Source organism: Pseudophryne corroboree, chromosome 12, assembly GCF_028390025.1.
Source record: "Pseudophryne corroboree isolate aPseCor3 chromosome 12, aPseCor3.hap2, whole genome shotgun sequence".
NCBI lineage: Eukaryota > Metazoa > Chordata > Amphibia > Anura > Myobatrachidae > Pseudophryne > Pseudophryne corroboree.
In genome coordinates, this window is record NC_086455.1 from 177,285,619 (window position 1) to 177,306,139 (window position 20,521).

General features: G+C 47.8%; 1 protein-coding gene across 5 annotated transcripts in view; it reads right to left on the reverse strand.

Annotated features, from left to right (window-relative positions):
• Positions 1-20,521, reverse strand: part of BEGAIN (brain enriched guanylate kinase associated) — a 256,003-nt gene that overhangs the window by 214,387 nt on the left and 21,095 nt on the right. For 3 of the 5 annotated variants that reach the window (XM_063948637.1, XM_063948639.1, XM_063948636.1), the window contains exon 2: positions 6,277-6,366. The exons of 1 other annotated variant lie outside the window; for it this stretch is intronic. In XM_063948637.1, the coding sequence (XP_063804707.1) occupies positions 6,277-6,366 (90 nt within the window). Of the gene's footprint in view, positions 1-6,276; positions 6,367-20,521 lie in introns of those variants that run through there. One more of the 5 variants, XM_063948640.1, reaches the window with a different exon arrangement.

The window sequence follows — 20,521 nt, forward strand, 5'->3', positions numbered from 1 at the left end:
AGTCTGCAGCAGTACTGTGCTAATCCACCTGCTCGTTATCAGTCTGCAGCAGTACTGTGCTAATCCACCTGCTCGTTATCAGTCTGCAGCAGTACTGTGCTAATCCACCTGCTCGTTATCAGTCTGCAGCAGTACTGTGCTAATCCACCTGCTCGTTATCAGTCTGCAGCAGTACTGTGCTAATCCACCTGCTCGTTATCAGTCTGCAGCAGTACTGTGCTAATCCACCTGCTCGTTATCAGTCTGCAGCAGTACTGTGCTAATCCACCTGCTCGTTATCAGTCTGCAGCAGTACTGTGCTAATCCACCTGCTCGTTATCAGTCTGCAGCAGTACTGTGCTAATCTACCTGCTCGTTATCAGTCTGCAGCAGTACTGTGCTAATCCACCTGCTCGTTATCAGTCTGCAGCAGTACTGTGCTAATCCACCTGCTTGTTATCAGTCTGCAGCAGTACTGTGCTAATCCACCTGCTCGTTATCAGTCTGCAGCAGTACTGTGCTAATCTACCTGCTCGTTATCAGTCTGCAGCAGTACTGTGCTAATCCACCTGCTTGTTATCAGTCTGCAGCAGTACTGTGCTAATCCACCTGCTCGTTATCAGTCTGCAGCAGTACTGTGCTAATCTACTGGCTCGTTATCAGTCTGCAGCAGTACTGTGCTAATCCACCTGCTCGTTATCAGTCTGCAGCAGTACTGTGCTAATCTACCTGCTCGTTATCAGTCTGCAGCAGTACTGTGCTAATCCACCTGCTCGTTATCAGTCTGTAGCAGTACTGTGCTAATCTACCTGCTCGTTATCAGTCTGCAGCAGTACTGTGCTAATCCACCTGCTTGTTATCAGTCTGTAGCAGTACTGTGCTAATCCACCTGCTTGTTATCAGTCTGCAGCAGTACTGTGCTAATCTACTGGCTCGTTATCAGTATGTAGCAGTACTGTGCTAATCCACCTGCTCGTTATCAGTCTGCAGCAGTACTGTGCTAATCCACCTGCTTGTTATCAGTCTGCAGCAGTACTGTGCTAATCCACCTGCTTGTTATCAGTCTGCAGCAGTACTGTGCTAATCTACCTGCTCGTTATCAGTCTGCAGCAGTACTGTGCTAATCCACCTGCTTGTTATCAGTCTGCAGCAGTACTGTGCTAATCCACCTGCTCGTTATCAGTCTGCAGCAGTACTGTGCTAATCCACCTGCTCGTTATCAGTCTGCAGCAGTACTGTGCTAATCCACCTGCTCGTTATCAGTCTGTAGCAGTACTGTGCTAATCCACCTGCTCGTTATCAGTCTGCAGCAGTACTGTGCTAATCTACCTGCTCGTTATCAGTCTGCAGCAGTACTGTGCTAATCCACCTGCTCGTTATCAGTCTGCAGCAGTACTGTGCTAATCTACCTGCTCGTTATCAGTCTGCAGCAGTACTGTGCTAATCCACCTGCTCGTTATCAGTCTGCAGCAGTACTGTGCTAATCTACCTGCTCGTTATCAGTCTGCAGCAGTACTGTGCTAATCCACCTGCTCGTTATCAGTCTGCAGCAGTACTGTGCTAATCTACCTGCTCGTTATCAGTCTGCAGCAGTACTGTGCTAATCCACCTGCTCGTTATCAGTCTGCAGCAGTACTGTGCTAATCCACCTGCTCGTTATCAGTCTGCAGCAGTACTGTGCTAATCCACCTGCACCAAGAATCCGGCTCTAATTCTCAGTCTCTCCTGCTGAGCCAACCCCGGTTCCATTACTGCAAGTATACCTACTGCCTGTGTAGTTCTGTTCCAATCCACCATCGGCTACCAGGCCGACCATCGATTGTTCCAATTCACCATCGGCTCCCAGGTTGACCAGTGATAATTCCTGTTCACCATCAGTTCCCAGGCCGACCATCGAGAGTTCCAATTCACATCAGCTCCCAGGCCGACCATCAATAGTACCTGGTCACCATCTGTTCCCAGGCCGATAGTCATCTGTTCCTGTTCATCATAGGCTCCCAGGCCGACCATCAATTGTCTCACTTCACCATCGGTTCCCAGGCCGACCATCAATTGTCACACTTCACCATCGGTTCCCAGGCCGATCATCATCTGCTCCTGTTCTCCATCGGTCCCAGGCCGATTATCATCTGCTCTAAGTCACCATTTGTTCCCAGACCGATAGTTATTAAGTTCCTGCACATCATCGGTTTCCAGACTGAATAATCTCTAAGAGATTTATTATTCCAGAGATCTCTCTGCTTCCATGCTGAGTTATATGCTCTTATCATCACTGTTCCAGTTGCATATATTTTGTGTGTGTACTTTCAGTAAATATCATTTGCGCACATGCGCAGGAATCTACTCCAGCCTCCTCGCTTTCTCCATCGCACTACCACTGACCGACTAGTGCCCCCTCCAGGAACAAACACAAACAGACCAGACACGCCATATAAGCCTTGTATTCAGTTACCCATGGTTACTGCAAGAAAACATACATTTCAAGAATGCTAAATGCATGGTTTGTCGCATCTTGTCCAATAACATGGCCATAACTAGGGGGGCCTAAGAGGGCATGTGCCCCGGGTGCTAAATCTGAGAGGGTGCAGAGATGGGTACTCTGTCTCCACTCCTTCCTCTCCCCAGCACCACCAATGTTGACTCCTGGGAAACTGCCTCCTCCCCGGCAACTAGACCGCTAATCAATGGGGTAGGAGAGGTGACCATGGACTCTCCAGCTTCCCCCTTTAATTTCCCGAGCACTGGTCAATGGCCGCTCACACCCTCCTGTGCAAGCGATGTCTGCCCCCAGGCCTTTCCCCCAGAGCCTCCCCCTTCCTGCACAGCAGCTCCAACCAGAGGAGGAAAGGGCAAGAGGTAGCAGCAGCAGCCAATAATTAGTCTGGGTACTGAGGTGAGGTCTCTATATGCCAGGACAGCTGCTGCCTCCCAAAGAGTTGTCCTAGGTCCCAACTGGCATGCAGGGGTTTGTAGTCATACCGCAGTTGGTCAGTCAGAGTCACCCCGCCCCAGTGTGTGTGATACAGTGACTGCATGGCTTATATCAGGTATATAATAGCCAGTCCTAGGGACTCCTCTCTGCAGCCAGGATAACCCACATTGTGAGTCCCTTCCCCAGAAAGTTGGTATGCTGGGCTATGTAGTCCTACAGCAGTTGGCCAGTCAGTGTCCTCCACAATACTGTATCTGAGGTGCATGTTAGGTTTCTTGTGCTCCTATCTATTTTCCATAGATAATGTGTGCTGGATGTACCCTTACGGTGCTGGTTGTCACTTTGCCAACTGTTTATTACTGTGTTTTTGACACGGTTTCAAAGTGTGTGTGTGTGTGTGTGTGTGTGTGTGTGTGTGTGTGTGTGTGTGTGTGTGTGTGTGCATGGGGGCGCCAAATGACTGCCTTGCCCCGGGTGCCAAAAATCCTAGTTTCGGCCCTGCCAATAAGATACTTGTTAACTGCAAGTGGATAAAGTTTGTTTAAAAACATGTTGGGGTAAAAAAACAGAACAAGTAAATGTCTACACAGGTCAGTAAAATAATAAACCTAAAAATTATTCTACAAAAGAAAATGAACAAACTGAAAGAAGGAGAACTGCTCTACCTGAGATTGGGAGCTGTCATGAAAGATTACGAATAGACCAGGTGAAGGTGGCTAAAGTCCAGAAAGGCTTCTGATCCAGATGGCGCATCTCCATCTGTCCTGAAGTTTTGCGCGGAGTCAATGGCCCGTCTTTATGCAGATTTTTAATAGATCCTTGGAACTGTGTGTGGTCATTCCCTGCTTTAAGAGTTCCACTATTTTCCCTGTATCTAAGAAATCTGCCATCTTGAGCTTAAATGACGGCAGACAAATTGCCCTTGCATCTGTGGTCATGAAAGCATTGGAACGTTTGGTGCTGCACCATTTGAAAGTGATGGCAACATCTCGCTTGGACATCTTGCAGTTTGCTTATCAGGCGAATAGGTGAATTGAGGATGACGTCATATTTTACAACATGCTGGCCGTCCTGTTACTTTAGTTCAGCATTTAATACGATGGTCCCAGGGATATTTTTCTCCAAATTGTTCAACTTGGAGGTTTGGTATCTAACTGCGAATGGATGGTGAATTTCCTGATGGACAGGAATGTGAAAGCAGGCGAGATTGCCTCGAGCGTTCTTAGGACCAGGGTGTGTCCTTTCGCCTTTGCTCTTCTCTCTGTATATCAGTGACTGTGCGGCTGGTGAGCAATCCATGACATTTTTTACATTTGTGGATGACCCCACTGTCATTGGTTTGATTAAAGACGGGGATCAGCATATAGATGAGGTGGACCAGCTGGCCCGGTGGTGCTGTAGAAACAACCTGGAGTTAAACCCTCTTAATACGATTGAGATGGTTGTGGATTTTAGAAGGTGTTCAGTTTCTCAGAAGAGATAACACTTTTTGCATCAGCTTAAAAAGTTTAAATCTCCCCTGAGAGTTGCTGACTCTTTTTATTCTGCTATAAGCGAGTCCGTATTGTGTTCCTCGGTTATAGTTTGGTTTGGTTTAGCAACAGAACGTGATAGGCTTAGGCTGAAAAGGCTTGTGAAGACAGCGGAAAGGATTATTGGGGCAGATCGTCCATCTGTTCAGGAGTTGTATTTGGCTAGTGCGATGAAACGGGCAATTACCATTGTGAGGTATCAGTCTCATCCTGGTTGTTCTCTGTTTCAATGGCTTCTGTCAGGCGCTATAGAGCGCTGCCGGTAAAAACTACTAGACACCAAAATAGTTTTTTCCACAGGCAATTCATTTGCTGAACACTTGAAAAAAGAGTCTGCCTTGTTCTGCACTAGTTCTCTTTCGATAAGAAGATGCTGTTTTAATTGTATTGTTTGTCATTGTTTTATGTATTATTTAATGATTGGTTGTGATTGTCAATGTAAGACGTTATTTTATGTGAGTTATTTGGCGTGCAGTAGACCAGAGACGAATCTGGGTATATGAAGGTATACTTGGCCAATGAAAATTCTGATTCTGAAAAAGAACTTCTGGCCGATGATAAAAGTTGTACTCCTGATTACTTGTGTGGACAGATGTGTGTAGGCTGAAAATAAAAGTGTCAATGTCAATAGCTAGCGCAGTAGTTCCCCCAAAAAATGTCACTGCACCCTTATTTCTTATTCAGAAGTTTTAGAAAAATATTAAATGAAGTAAATTGTGTTTATATGTCATCCTTAGGGTCAGTTACTGTATGTGGTGAGGGACAGGATTCACTTCTGTTTGACCACATTCTGTAGTTTATGATTGGCGACCACCAGCACTGGTTTTGGCTATTATATTGACCATAAATAATTTGAATTGGTCCTGGACCACCAACCCAGGGCTCCCCTGCAAGTACCCTGAGGCGGCCCAGGGAGCCACGGCACACAGTTTGAGAACCACTGAGCTAGCGTATGAAGGTTCAAATTATAAATAGAAGAGCAGAGAAAAAAATGAACATAAAGAATAAATATAAAAATCTAACAAATTGATAATCATTAATCATGCTGTATTTAAAGGATAATTCAATCCACAACAAAAACAATATACTTTTTAATGGAGGCTATCAAGATGATGTGAAACAGAAAGCTCAATTTAATTTTGGTATGATGTTACCTCATCTTGCCTAGTTCCCCAGTAATGGTTTAATGGTCTGCTATCCTCTTTCCCTTTTCTTAACATTAGAGCCAATTTGATTAATTTAGGAATTTCCCATTCCTTCCTTCATACTGTACATTAAACATTCACAGTGAAGGACACTGTTTGCTTCAGACAAGTGGTGGTAAGTGTGGATCTCAGTGTTGGACCTCTGGAGCCTTCAGGGGAACACTCTAGATTGGGGTAGCATCCAATAAAAATATAAACTGAAATGCATTTCATCTGATCATAAGTAGCCTAAATCCTTAACTGAATTCTTAGTAAGACTGAGAGCGTCATCCTACTCAACTCCATTCAAGAAATATTCTCCCATACTAAGCAGTGAAAGGTAATTGTATAGTAAATGTACTACCTAACTAAATGTTTGTGGTACCTCGTCAATCTGGTACCACATAAAAATACAGAGCCAACATCTGTTTTTATTGTGCCCAAAACAGTTTTCTAGAATCCAGTGAGTGCAAAGGTACCAACGCCAAATGCAAGAACGGAATAGGAGCCCCAAATAAGGGAGGTCTTAGGTGGAAGAACTTTTCTTGAGCGGTGTTCATCTTATATATCAAAAGACCACAATGAGAAGATGCCTCTGCTTTACCCTAGTGTCACAATAAATACACTGACATACATCACATGTAGTTACCTGTCCCAGAGGTTAGGAGAAGATTTTGCGTGACTGTCTTGTAGAATTTTAGGCTGCCACAGACAGCTAGGCACCCAGGAATTTCGTACCCTGCAGCATAAAGGATAAACCATGGCTAGATTGGTCTCATACAGTAACAAATACTAGATCACCAGGAACTACCAAGAATGCTAGATTGCAAAAATCTCTTGACATCTGCTGTATTTCAACTGCACCCATCCCCTACACAGACTAGGCAGCGATTTTGTGGGCGGAACCAATGGTCATGAGAATGCAGCCTGAGTTCATTGGAAACTTGTGACATCACTGACACCTACTGTATGTACTCGCAACTAGTGAGGGGCCTTCACTCTGGGGTCACTCCCAGTGAATATTGTAGTTGCAGTACTGAAGTGTGAAAGGATGTATTCACTGATCATCAAACAACAAGGTACTGAAAATGGATGATCATGGTTTTACCTGTAGAAGAATAAAATTCTCTTACTAGGAGCCAACCTTCACCAAACTCTTTGTCAAGTCATTTCCCAGGTTCTCCCACAGGTGTCTGTTGTAGAATCTACAGTAACAAGTACAACATGTTTGGCATTAAGGGTTCAGCAGGATGTCTCCAGGGATAGGACAATCTGAATTAGTTATGGTTGCCTGTGATTAATGGTTATATTTGGAGTAAAAGTGACTGGTAACATTTGGACAAAGCAAGTGCGTCTCATGATCCAAAAATATAAATGCAGTTCAAGAGCAATAGCAAATCTTCATTATGTATATTGTATAGCATTTATCTGCGTGTCTGCAACTGCATTTCAGTGCAAAGATTCTACTTTGTTCCTCAAATGACTAATAATGTGATAAATCCACTATACTGTGTATAGGTAACAAAGGCTCTGTAACTACAAGTAATATACTGTATGTGGGTCTACATAGCACTAATACTGAACAATCATTCCATCCAGAAATCATCAATTGATCCACGATAAATTGCATTATTCATCATTAACTTGTAATAACCTCAATAATATTCAAGAAAATGTAGTTTTTTTATATTGTGTACAGTACTTTTTTAGTAGCTGTTTGCAATAGAAATTACATTTATATGTTATCGTTATCAAATACACAATACATATTTATAGTGACTGGATAGGCTGCACTCTCAGTGATGTCACTGGCTCCTAGTGACTGGATAGGCCGCGCTCTCAGTGATGTCACTGGCTCCTAGTGACTGGATAGGCTGCACTCTCAGTGATGTCACTGGCTCCTAGTGACTGGATAGGCCACGCTCTCAGTGATGTCACTGGCGCCTAGTGACTGGTTAGGCTGCGCTCTCAGTGATGTCACTGGCTCCTAGTGACTGGATAGGCCACGCTCTCAGTGATGTCACTGGCTCCTAGTGACTAGATAGGCTGCACTCTCATTGATGTCACTGGCTCTTAGTGACTGGATAGGCCGCGCTCTCAGTGATGTCACTGGCTCCTAGTGACTGGATAGGCTGCACTCTCAGTGATATCACTGGCTCCTAGTGACTGGATAGGCCACGCTCTCAGTGATGTCACTGGCTCCTAGTGACTGGATAGGCTGCACTCTCAGTGATGTCACTGGCTCCTAGTGACTGGATAGGCCACGCTCCCAGTGATGTCACTGGCTCCTAGTGACTGGTGAAGCTGCTTTGTCACAAAAATTAGTTTTGCACATAAAATGGCTGACTCATTTGTGTGGGCACAATAGATACACGGAAAACAAAAGTTATTACTTACTGTTGAAGTTTGTCAGAAATGTTTCAGGATTGCAGCATTTACAATAAAACTAACATTTACTGTACAATAAAACTAATGCTGTTATGTACACTCAGCTCATAAACGCCTTGTTAATTATTTATTATCCTATTCTTCCATAGTCTGCAAAATGTATATACAAATACTGTATGTCACAAACAAAGCCAAATACACTGCCAGCTGGTTCACAGACAAAACACAGGAACATTCTGATATAAGGCCTGCTTCAGAGTTAGGAGCAAATAAAAAATGAACAAAATAGGAAAACATGCTGCTGGCAGAAAACACGCTGCATTTGTGGCATGCAGGGTAAATACCGGCTGCATTTCTGCAAGTGCCCACTCATGCAGGGTAAATACAGGCTGCATTTCTGCATGTACCCACTCATGCAGGGTAAATACAGGATGCATTTCTGCATGCAGCCATACACACAGGGTACATACCGGCTGCGCTTCTGCATGCACCCAGACATGCAGGTCAAATACCGGCTGCGTTTCTGCATGCAGCCACAGATGCAGGGTAAATACCGGTTGTGTCTATGCATGCACCCACTGAAGCAGGGTAAATACCGGCTGTGTCTCTGCATGCACCTACAGATGCAAGGTAAATACCGTCTGTGTCTATGCATGCACCCACAGAAGTAGGGTAAATAGCGGCTGCGTTTCTACATGCACCTACAGATGCAAGGTAAATACCAGCTGTGTCTATGCATGCACCCACAGATGCAGGGTAAATACCGGCTGCGTTTCTGCATGCACCCACATGCAGGGTAAATACCGATTGTGTCTCTGCATGCACCCACTGAAGCAGGGTAAATACCGGCTGTGTCTCTGCATGCACCTACAGATGCAAGGTAAATACCAGCTGTGCCTATGCATGCACCCACAGATGCAGGGTAAATACCGGCTGCGTTTCTGCATGCACCCACTGAAGCAGGGTAAATACCGGCTGTGTCTCTGCATGCACCTACAGATGCAAGGTAAATACCAGCTGTGTCTATGCATGCACCCACAGAAGTAGGGTAAATAGCGGCTGCGTTTCTACATGCACCTACAAATGCAAGGTAAATACCAGCTGTGTCTATGCATGCACCCACAGATGCAGGGTAAATACCGGCTGCGTTTCTGCATGCACCCACAGAAGTAGGGTAAATACCGGCTGTGTCACTCTCTGCATGCACCCACTGAAGCAGGGTAAATACCGGCTGTGTCTCTGCATGCACCTACAGATGCAAAGTAAATACTGTCTGTGTCTATGCATGCACCCACAGATGCAGGGTAAATAGCGGCTGCGTTTCTACATGCACCCGCATGCAGGGTAAATACTGGCTGTGTCTCTGCATGCACCCACTGAAGCAGGGTAAATACCGGCTGTGTCTCTGCATGCACCTACAGATGCAAGGTAAATACCGGCTGTGTCTATGCATGCACCCACAGAAGTAGGGTAAATACCGGCTGTATTTCTGCATGCACCCACAGAAGTAGGGTAAATACCGGCTGTGTCTCTGCATGCACCCACTGAAGCAGGGTAAATACCGGCTGTGTCTCTGCATGCACCTACAGATGCAAGGTAAATACCGTCTGTGTCTATGCATGCACCCACAGATGCAGGGTAAATACCGGCTGCGTTTCTACATGCACCCGCATGCAGGGTAAATACTGGCTGTGTCTCTGCATGCACCCACTGAAGCAGGGTAAATACCGGCTGTGTCTCTGCATGCACCTACAGATGCAAGGTAAATACCAGCTGTGTCTATGCATGCACCCACAGAAGTAGGGTAAATAGCGGCTGCGTTTCTACATGCACCTACAGATGCAAGGTAAATACCGGCTGTGTCTATGCATGCACCCACAGAAGCAGGGTAAATACCGGTTGTGTTTCTGCATGCACCCACAGAAGTAGGGTAAATACCGGCTGCGTTTCTGCATGCACCCACAGATGCAGGTCAGCTTTATTATTTTTACACTTAAATTTAGAATTCAGCTAAGACACACCGCTTTCCAACTCTAAATCTCTGCACATTTTACACTTTTACATTGGCATAACCCTCACATTCGCAGTGCTACATGGTTCTGCCAAGGTGCAAATTGCGGCATTGATACTTCTATCCCAGAATGAGGCCCATAACAATAAACAATGAATGTGTACAGTACAGTAGTAACGTCTGTGCACTGGCGTATGTGTAGTGGGTGCAGCACACAGGCCCCTGGGGTCCAGGGAGGGCAATACTTACCTTCCAAAGTACGTGTTGTCAGCAGCACTGCAGAAATCCCTAGGAAAATGGTGTAGCGGTCATTTTCCCGGAGTTTCACACATGCATGGTAAGAAAGTCACAGGAAAATGGCCGCTGTGCATGCGCACTAGACTCTGGGACAACGCTAGGGTCCTCTAGTGACCTTAGTGCCCAGAGTTTCCTCCTTCCTAGAAGTGCCCCCGACTATCACCACTGCGTCTCAGAATAATGGATGGAGGGTTACAGAAGAATCTGCCCAATACACATTGTATTCTCCCAAATTGTGCTGGCTGGAGGAGGGACACCTGCAGGGCCGAAATTAGGGGATGTGGCCTCATGACTAGGGAGTGGCAACATGGCGACCCGCTGCCATTTTCATCACTTTAGCCGGGCGTGCTCAGCGCTCTGGGGGCCCCTCCTCTCCTGTAGCCGGGGCGTGCTCAGCGCTCTGGGGGCGCCTCCTCTCCTGTAGCCGGGGCGTGCTCAGCTCTGGGGGCCCCTCCTCTCCTGTAGCCGGGGCGTGCTCAGCGCTCTGGGGGCCCTCCTCTCCTGTAGCCGGGGCGTGCTCAGCGCTCTGGGGGCTCCTCCTCTCCTGTAGCCGGGGCGTGCTCAGCGCTCTGGGGGCCCCTCCTCTCCTTTAGCCGGGGCGTGCTCAGCGCTCTGGGGGCCCCTCCTCTCCTGTAGCCGGGGCGTGCTCAGCGCTCTGGGGGCCCCTCCTCTCCTGTAGCCGGGGCGTGCTCAGCGCTCTGGGGGCCCCTCCTCTCCTGTAGCCGGGGCGTGCTCAGCGCTCTGGGGGCCCCTCCTCTCCTGTAGCCGGGGCGTGCTCAGCGCTCTGGGGGCCACTCCTCTCCTGTAGCCGGGGCGTGCTCAGCACTCTGGGGGCCCCTCCTCTCCTTCAGCCGGGGCGTGCTCAGCGCTCTGGGGGCCCCTCCTCTCCTGTAGCCGGGGCGTGCTCAGCGCTCTGGGGGCCCCTCCTCTCCTGTAGCCGGGGCGGGCTCAGCGCTCTGGGGGCCCCTCCTCTCCTGTAGCCGGGACGGGCTCAGCGCTCTGGGGGCCCCTCCTCTCCTGTAGCCGGGGCGGGCTCAGCGCTCTGGGGGCCCCTCCTCTCCTGTAGCCGGGACGGGCTCAGCGCTCTGGGGGCCCCTCCTCTCCTGTAGCCGGGGCGTGCTCAGCGCTCTGGGGGCCCCTCCTCTCCTGTAGCCGGGGCGTGCTCAGCGCTCTGGGGGCCCCTCCTCTCCTGTAGCCGGGGCGTGCTCAGCGCTCTGGGGGCCCCTCCTCTCCTGTAGCCGGGGCGTGCTCAGCACTCTGGGGGCCCCTCCTCTCCTTCAGCCGGGGCGTGCTCAGCGCTCTGGGGGCCCCTCCTCTCCTGTAGCCGGGGCGTGCTCAGCGCTCTGGGGGCCCCTCCTCTCCTGTAGCCGGGGCGGGCTCAGCGCTCTGGGGGCCCCTCCTCTCCTGTAGCCGGGGCGGGCTCAGCGCTCTGGGGGCCCCTCCTCTCCTGTAGCCGGGGCGGGCTCAGCGCTCTGGGGGCCCCTCCTCTCCTGTAGACGGGCGTGCTCAGCGCTCTGGGGGCCCCTCCTCTCCTGTAGCCGGGGCGTGCTCAGCGCTCTGGGGGCCCCTCCTCTCCTGTAGCCGGGACGGGCTCAGCGCTCTGGGGGCCCCTCCTCTCCTGTAGCCGGGGCGGGCTCAGCGCTCTGGGGGCCCCTCCTCTCCTGTAGACGGGCGTGCTCAGCGCTCTGGGGGCCCCTCCTCTCCTGTAGCCGGGGCGTGCTCAGCGCTCTGGGGGCCCCTCCTCTCCTGTAGCCGGGGCGTGCTCAGCGCTCTGGGGGCCCCTCCTCTCCTGTAGCCGGGGCGTGCTCAGCGCTCTGGGGGGCCCTCCTCTCCTTTAGCAGCATGCAATCCTCACTGAATCAGGACTATAATACATGTAATGCATAAAATGAAGTGAATGTAAATACAATAATAATGTTCAGTAATGTAATATAATGACACAACAGAGGAAATAGCAGCATAATGGGTACACAGACTGATAGCGGAATGGTGACCGCTTCCCGCAGATTGTGGTGCAAACACAAAACCCCTCCTATAATGTTCCTCTTACTGCAGATTGTGGGTTACTGGGTACCCAGAACGTGCAGATCCCTGACTAACGTACAAACCTCAAATACACAAATCCTCATGTAATCAATCAATAAAGAAATAGATTTTGAACAACGTTCCGTGTTACTGTAAATTATGTACTGTAGTGACAGTGATGACAAAACTAACGCCCTAATCTGATGACAAACGGAATATTTCTCCAGTTTGACTTGAGGCAAATTCACAAGATCAGAATAATAGGAATGTTGGAATCATTTGTGACCATGGAAAATTTACACACGCGGTTCAGATGACAATGTGTCAGAAAACATGCAATACTGTGACATATTCCAGCACTGTCATATCAGTTATACAGTAAGTATCAAACATCAACTATTTATAGTCAAATTATTTAAATACAGTAAAATGGCAATTTAAAGAAACAAAAGCATGACCCATAACAAGACCCTAATATAAACTGCAGCAAGAGATGATCATTTACAATAACATTATAGCCAATCAATAAAAAAAACAATACGGGCATAAAAGGGGATGTTTAATACCATCTGCAATTTTCGGAGGTTTACAGCAATACATATGGTACGCCATACAGTATGTATCAAAAACAGATAGCTGCTGGGCACCTGCATCACAGACGTCCCCATACAATTCTATAGGGCTGCTTAGGGTCGGACGGTCAGATTTTAGACTGCGCACATGAATTATACATTACACATAAGATATATTACACTGAATATGGTGCATTCACTACAGAGCATTGCTGTTATTATCTGCTACATTATCACACATGAACTAGCAGTATTTATTATTAGTGATGTGCGGCCGGCACTTTTCCTGTTTTGGTTCTAATTCCACTTTCGGGTTTTGGTTTTGGATCTGGATGATTTTTGATTTGATTTGTTTTTAGGCCAAAAGGTTGCACTGAGGTGGCTGTATGACTAAGCTAAGCGACACAAGTGTGCGGCACAAACACCTGCCCATCTATGAGTGGCACTGCAGTGTCAGACAGGAGGGCAGATATAAAAACTAGGCCCCAAACAGCACATGATGCAAAGATATAGAAGAGGTGCAATGAGGTAGCTGTATGACTAAGTCAAGTGACACAAACAATTCCCACTGGAATTATACGTCCAAATCACTGGAATTATACGTCCAAATCACTGGAATTAAATTGTAAAATCACTGGAATTATACTGCAAAATCACTGGATTTATACGTCCAAATCACTAAATTATATGTTCAAATCACTGGAATTAAATTGCAAAATCACTGGAATTATATATCCAAATCATTGGAATTATACTGCAAAATCACTGGATTTATACGTCCAAATCACTGGAATTATATGTTCAAATCACTGGAATTGAATGGCAGTACCACTGGACATATACGGAAGTGGCAGACAGGATGGCACTTTAAAAAACTAGGCCCCAAACAGCACATGATGATAAGAAGAAAAAGAGGTGCAAGATGGAATTGTCCTTGGGCCCTCCCACCCACCCTTATGTTGTATAAACAGGACATGCACACTTTAACGAACCCATCATTTCAGCGACAGGGTCTGCCACATGACTGTGACTGAAATGACTGGTTGGTTTGTGCCCCCACCAAAAAAGAAGCAATCAATCTCTCCTTGCACAAACTGGCTCTACAGAGGCAAGATGTCCACCTCATCATCATCCTCCGATTCCTCACCCCTTTCACTGTGTACATCCCCCTCCTCACATCATCTTCTCCACATTTAGTGGAAGTAACCTCCTACGCCGATCGCTGACAAGGTGACCGGCTGCACTAAACACTCTTTCGGAGTACACACTGGAGGGGGCCAACTTAGGTAAAATAAAGCCAGTTTGTGCAAGGGCCTCCAAATTGCCTTTTTCCTGCCAGTATACGTACGGACTGTCTGACACCCTGGAAGTCATGTACCGGGCCCCTTCATTCAGCCCCATTCCCCCTTCTACAGTTTAGTGATCTCCCTGCCGCACCATCTCCCACCATCTGTGCAGTAAAGGAGTAATTAGCAGAAATTACTGCTCCAGGTCCTAAATGTAGACCGGAAGAAAGAACACCCCCTACCACCTGCAGGACATCAAAGCTGTCGCTGATAGCACCCTCCCCCCCACCCCAACCCCTTATGCTGGAGAATTGGTAGGGGCCACAGTGCATTGCTTTTCCCAGGGGCCTACACTGCTGTTAAGACGGCCCTGGTGACAACCCTTCTTAACAATGATAGTCTGTATTCTCATTAACTGAGATTCACTGTGCATACAGATTCACTGTCAACGCACCATCAGCACAGCATCAATCACCCCCTCAGCACACCCGCAGTCACACCATCAGAAGAACACATCAGTCACACCATCAGCCACACCATCAGTCACACCATCAGCTACAACATCAGTCACACCATCAGTCACACCATCAGTCACACCATCAGTCACACCATCAGTCACACCATCAGCTACAACATCAGTCACACCATCAGTCACACCATCAGCCACACCATCAGCCACACCATCAGCTACAACATCAGTCACACCATCAGTCACACCATCAGCTACAACATCAGTCACACCATCAGTCACACCATCAGTCACACCATCAGCCACACCATCAGTCACACCATCAGTCACACCATCAGCCACACCATCAGCTACAACATCAGTCACACCATCAGTCACACCATCAGCTACAACATCAGCCGCACCATCAGTCACACCATCAGCCACACCATCAGTCACACCATCAGCTACAACATCAGTCACACCATCAGTCACACCATCAGCTACAACATCAGTCACACCATCAGTCACACCATCAGTCACACCATCAGCTACAACATCAGTCACACCATCAGTCACACCATCAGTCACACCATCAGCTACAACATCAGTCACACCATCAGTCACACCATCAGTCACACCATCAGCTACAACATCAGTCACACCATCAGTCACACCATCAGCTACAACATCAGCCACACCATCAGTCACACCATCAGCCACACCATCAGCTACAACATCAGTCACACCATCAGTCACACCATCAGCTACAACATCAGTCACACCATCAGTCACACCATCAGTCACACCATCAGCTACAACATCAGTCACACCATCAGTCACACCATCAGTCACACCATCAGCTACAACATCAGTCACACCATCAGCCACACCATCAGCTACAACATCAGTCACACCATCAGTCACACCATCAGTCACACCATCAGCTACAACATCAGTCACACCATCAGTCACACCATCAGTCACACCATCAGCTACAACATCAGTCACACCATCAGCTACAACATCAGTCACACCATCAGTCACACCATCAGCCACACCATCAGCCACACCATCAGCTACAACATCAGTCACACCATCAGCTACAACATCAGTCACACCATCAGTCACACCATCAGTCACACCATCAGCTACAACATCAGTCACACCATCAGTCACACCATCAGTCACACCATCAGTCACACCATCAGCTACAACATCAGTCACACCATCAGTCACACCATCAGTCACACCATCAGCTACACCATCAGTCACACCATCAACTACAACATCAGTCACACCATCAACTACAACATCAGTCACACCATCAACTACAACATCAGTCACACCATCAACTACAACATCAGTCACACCATCAACTACAACATCAGTCACACCATCAACTACAACATCAGTCACACCATCAGCTACAACATCAGTCACACCATCAGTCACACCATCAGCTACAACATCAGTCACACCATCAGTCACACCATCAGTCACACCATCAGCCACACCATCAGTCACACCATCAGTCACACCATCAGCCACACCATCAGCTACAACATCAGTCACACCATCAGTCACACCATCAGCTACAACATCAGCCGCACCATCAGTCACACCATCAGCCACACCATCAGCCACACCATCAGCTACAACATCAGTCACACCATCAGTCACACCATCAGCTACAACATCAGTCACACCATCAGTCACACCATCAGTCACACCATCAGCTACAACATCAGTCACACCATCAGTCACACCATCAGTCACACCATCAGCTACAACATCAGTCACACCATCAGTCACACCATCAGTCACACCATCAGCTACAACATCAGTCACACCATCAGTCACACCATCAGTCACACCATCAGCTACAACATCAGTCACACCATCAGTCACACCATCAGTCACACCATCAGCTACAACATCAGTCACACCATCAGTCACACCATCAGTCACACCATCAGCTACAACATCAGTCACACCATCAGCCACACCATCAGCTACAACATCAGTCACACCATCAGTCACACCATCAGTCACACCATCAGCTACAACATCAGTCACACCATCAGTCACACCATCAGTCACACCATCAGCTACAACATCAGTCACACCATCAGTCACACCATCAGTCACACCATCAGCTACAACATCAGTCACACCATCAGCTACAACATCAGTCACACCATCAGTCACACCATCAGCCACACCATCAGCCACACCATCAGCTACAACATCAGTCACACCATCAGCTACAACATCAGTCACACCATCAGTCACACCATCAGTCACACCATCAGTCACACCATCAGCTACAACATCAGTCACACCATCAGTCACACCATCAGTCACACCATCAGTCACACCATCAGCCACACCATCAGCCACACCATCAGCTACAACATCAGTCACACCATCAGCTACAACATCAGTCACACCATCAGTCACACCATCAGTCACACCATCAGTCACACCATCAGCTACAACATCAGTCACACCATCAGTCACACCATCAGTCACACCATCAGTCACACCATCAGCTACAACATCAGTCACACCATCAGTCACACCATCAGTCACACCATCAGTCACACCATCAGCTACAACATCAGTCACACCATCAGTCACACCATCAGTCACACCATCAGCTACAACATCAGTCACACCATCAGTCACACCATCAGCTACAACATCAGCCACACCATCAGTCACACCATCAGTCACACCATCAGCTACAACATCAGTCACACCATCAGCCACACCATCAGCTACAACATCAGTCACACCATCAGCCACACCATCAGCTACAACATCAGTCACACCATCAGTCACACCATCAGTCACACCATCAGTCACACCATCAGTCACACCATCAGCCACACCATCAGCTACAACATCAGTCACACCATCAGTCACACCATCAGCTACAACATCAGCTACAACATCAGTCACACCATCAGTCACACCATCAGCTACAACATCAGCCGCACCATCAGCCGCACCATCTGTCGCACCATCAGCTACAACATCAGTCACACCATCAGTCACACCATCAGCTACAACATCAGCTACAACATCAGCCGCACCATCAGTCACACCATCAGCCACACCATCAGCTACAACATCAGTCACACCATCAGTCACACCATCAGCTACAACATCAGCTACAACATCAGTCACACCATCAGTCACACCATCAGCTACAACATCAGCTACAACATCAGTCACACCATCAGTCACACCATCAGCTACAACATCAGTCACACCATCAGCCACACCATCAGCTACAACATCAGTCACACCATCAGCCACACCATCAGCTACAACATCAGTCACACCATCAGTCACACCATCAGTCACACCATCAGTCACACCATCAGCCACACCATCAGCTACAACATCAGTCACACCATCAGTCACACCATCAGCTACAACATCAGCCGCACCATCAGCCGCACCATCTGTCGCACCATCAGCCGCACCATCAGTCACACCATCAGTCACACCATCAGTCACACCATCAGTCACACCATCAGCCACACCATCAGCTACAACATCAGCCGCACCATCAGCCGCACCATCTGCCGCACCATCAGTCACACCATCAGTCACACCATCAGTCACACCATCAGTCACACCATCAGTCACACCATCAGCCACACCATCAACTACAACATCAGTCACACCATCAGCTACAACATCAGCTACAACATCAGTCACACCATCAGCCACACCATCAGCTACAACATCAGTCACACCATCAGCTACAACATCAGCTACAACATCAGTCACACCATCAGTCACACCATCAGCCACACCATCAGTCACACCATCAGTCACACCATCAACTACAACATCAGTCACACCATCAGCTACAACATCAGCTACAACATCAGTCACACCATCAGTCACACCATCAGCCACACCATCAGTCACACCATCAGTCACACCATCAACTACAACATCAGTCACACCATCAGCTACAACATCAGCTACAACATCAGTCACACCATCAGTCACACCATCAGCCACACCATCAGTCACACCATCAGTCACACCATCAACTACAACATCAGTCACACCATCAACTACAACATCAGTCACACCATCAACTACAACATCAGTCACACCATCAGCTACAACATCAGCTACAACATCAGTCACACCATCAGTCACACCATCAGCCACACCATCAGTCACACCATCAGTCACACCATCAACTACAACATCAGTCACACCATCAACTACAACATCAGTCACACCATCAACTACAACATCAGTCACACCATCAGCTACAACATCAGCTACAACATCAGTCACACCATCAGTCACACCATCAGTCACACCATCAACTACAACATCAGTCACACCATCAACTACAACATCAGTCACACCATCAACTACAACATCAGTCACACCATCAACTACAACATCAGTCACACCATCAGCTACAACATCAGCTACAACATCAGTCACACCATCAGTCACACCATCAGTCACACCATCAACTACAACATCAGTCACACCATCAGCTACAACATCAGTCACACCATCAGCTACACCATCAGCTACAACATCAGTCACACCATCAGTCACACCATCAACTACAACATCAGTCACACCATCAGCTACAACATCAGCTACAACATCAGTCACACCATCAGTCACACCATCAGCCACACCATCAGTCACACCATCAGTCACACCATCAACTACAACATCAGTCACACCATCAGTCACACCATCAACTACAACATCAGTCACACCATCAGCTACAACATCAGTCACACCATCAGCTACACCATCAGTCACACCATCAGCTACAACATCAGTCACACCATCAGCTACAACATCAGTCACACCATCAGTCACACCATCAGTCACACCATCAACTACAACATCAGTCACACCATCAACTACAACATCAGTCACACCATCAGCTACAACATCAGCTACAACATCAGTCACACCATCAGTCACACCATCAGTCACACCATCAACTACAACATCAGTCACACCATCAGCTACAACATCAGTCACACCATCAGCTACACCATCAGCTACAACATCAGTCACACCATCAGTCACACCATCAACTACAACATCAGTCACACCATCAGCTACAACATCAGCTACAACATCAGTCACACCATCAACTACAACATCAGTCACACCATCAGCTACAACATCAGTCACACCATCAGCCACACCATCAGTCACACCATCAGCTACAACATCAGTCACACCATCAACTACAACATCAGTCACACGATCAGCTACAACATCAGTCACACCATCAGTCACACCATCAGCTACAACATCAGTCACACCATCAACTACAACATCAGTCACACGATCAGCTACAACATCAGTCACACCATCAGTCACACCATCAGCTACACCATCAGCTACAACATCAGCTACAACATCAGTCACACCATCAGTCACACCATCAGTCACACCATCAACTACAACATCAGTCACACCATCAGCTACAACATCAGTCACACCATCAACTACAACATCAGTCACACCATCAGCTACAACATCAGTCACACCATCAGTCACACCATCAGTCACACCATCAACTACAACATCAGTCACACCATCAACTACAACATCAGTCACACCATCAACTACAACATCAGTCACACCATCAGCTACAACATCAGTCACACCATCAGTCACACCATCAGTCACACCATCAGCTACACCATCAGTCACACCATCAACTACAACATCAGTCACACCATCAACTACAACATCAGTCACACCATCAACTACAACATCAGTCACACCATCAACTACAACATCAGTTACACCATCAACTACAACATCAGTCACACCATCAA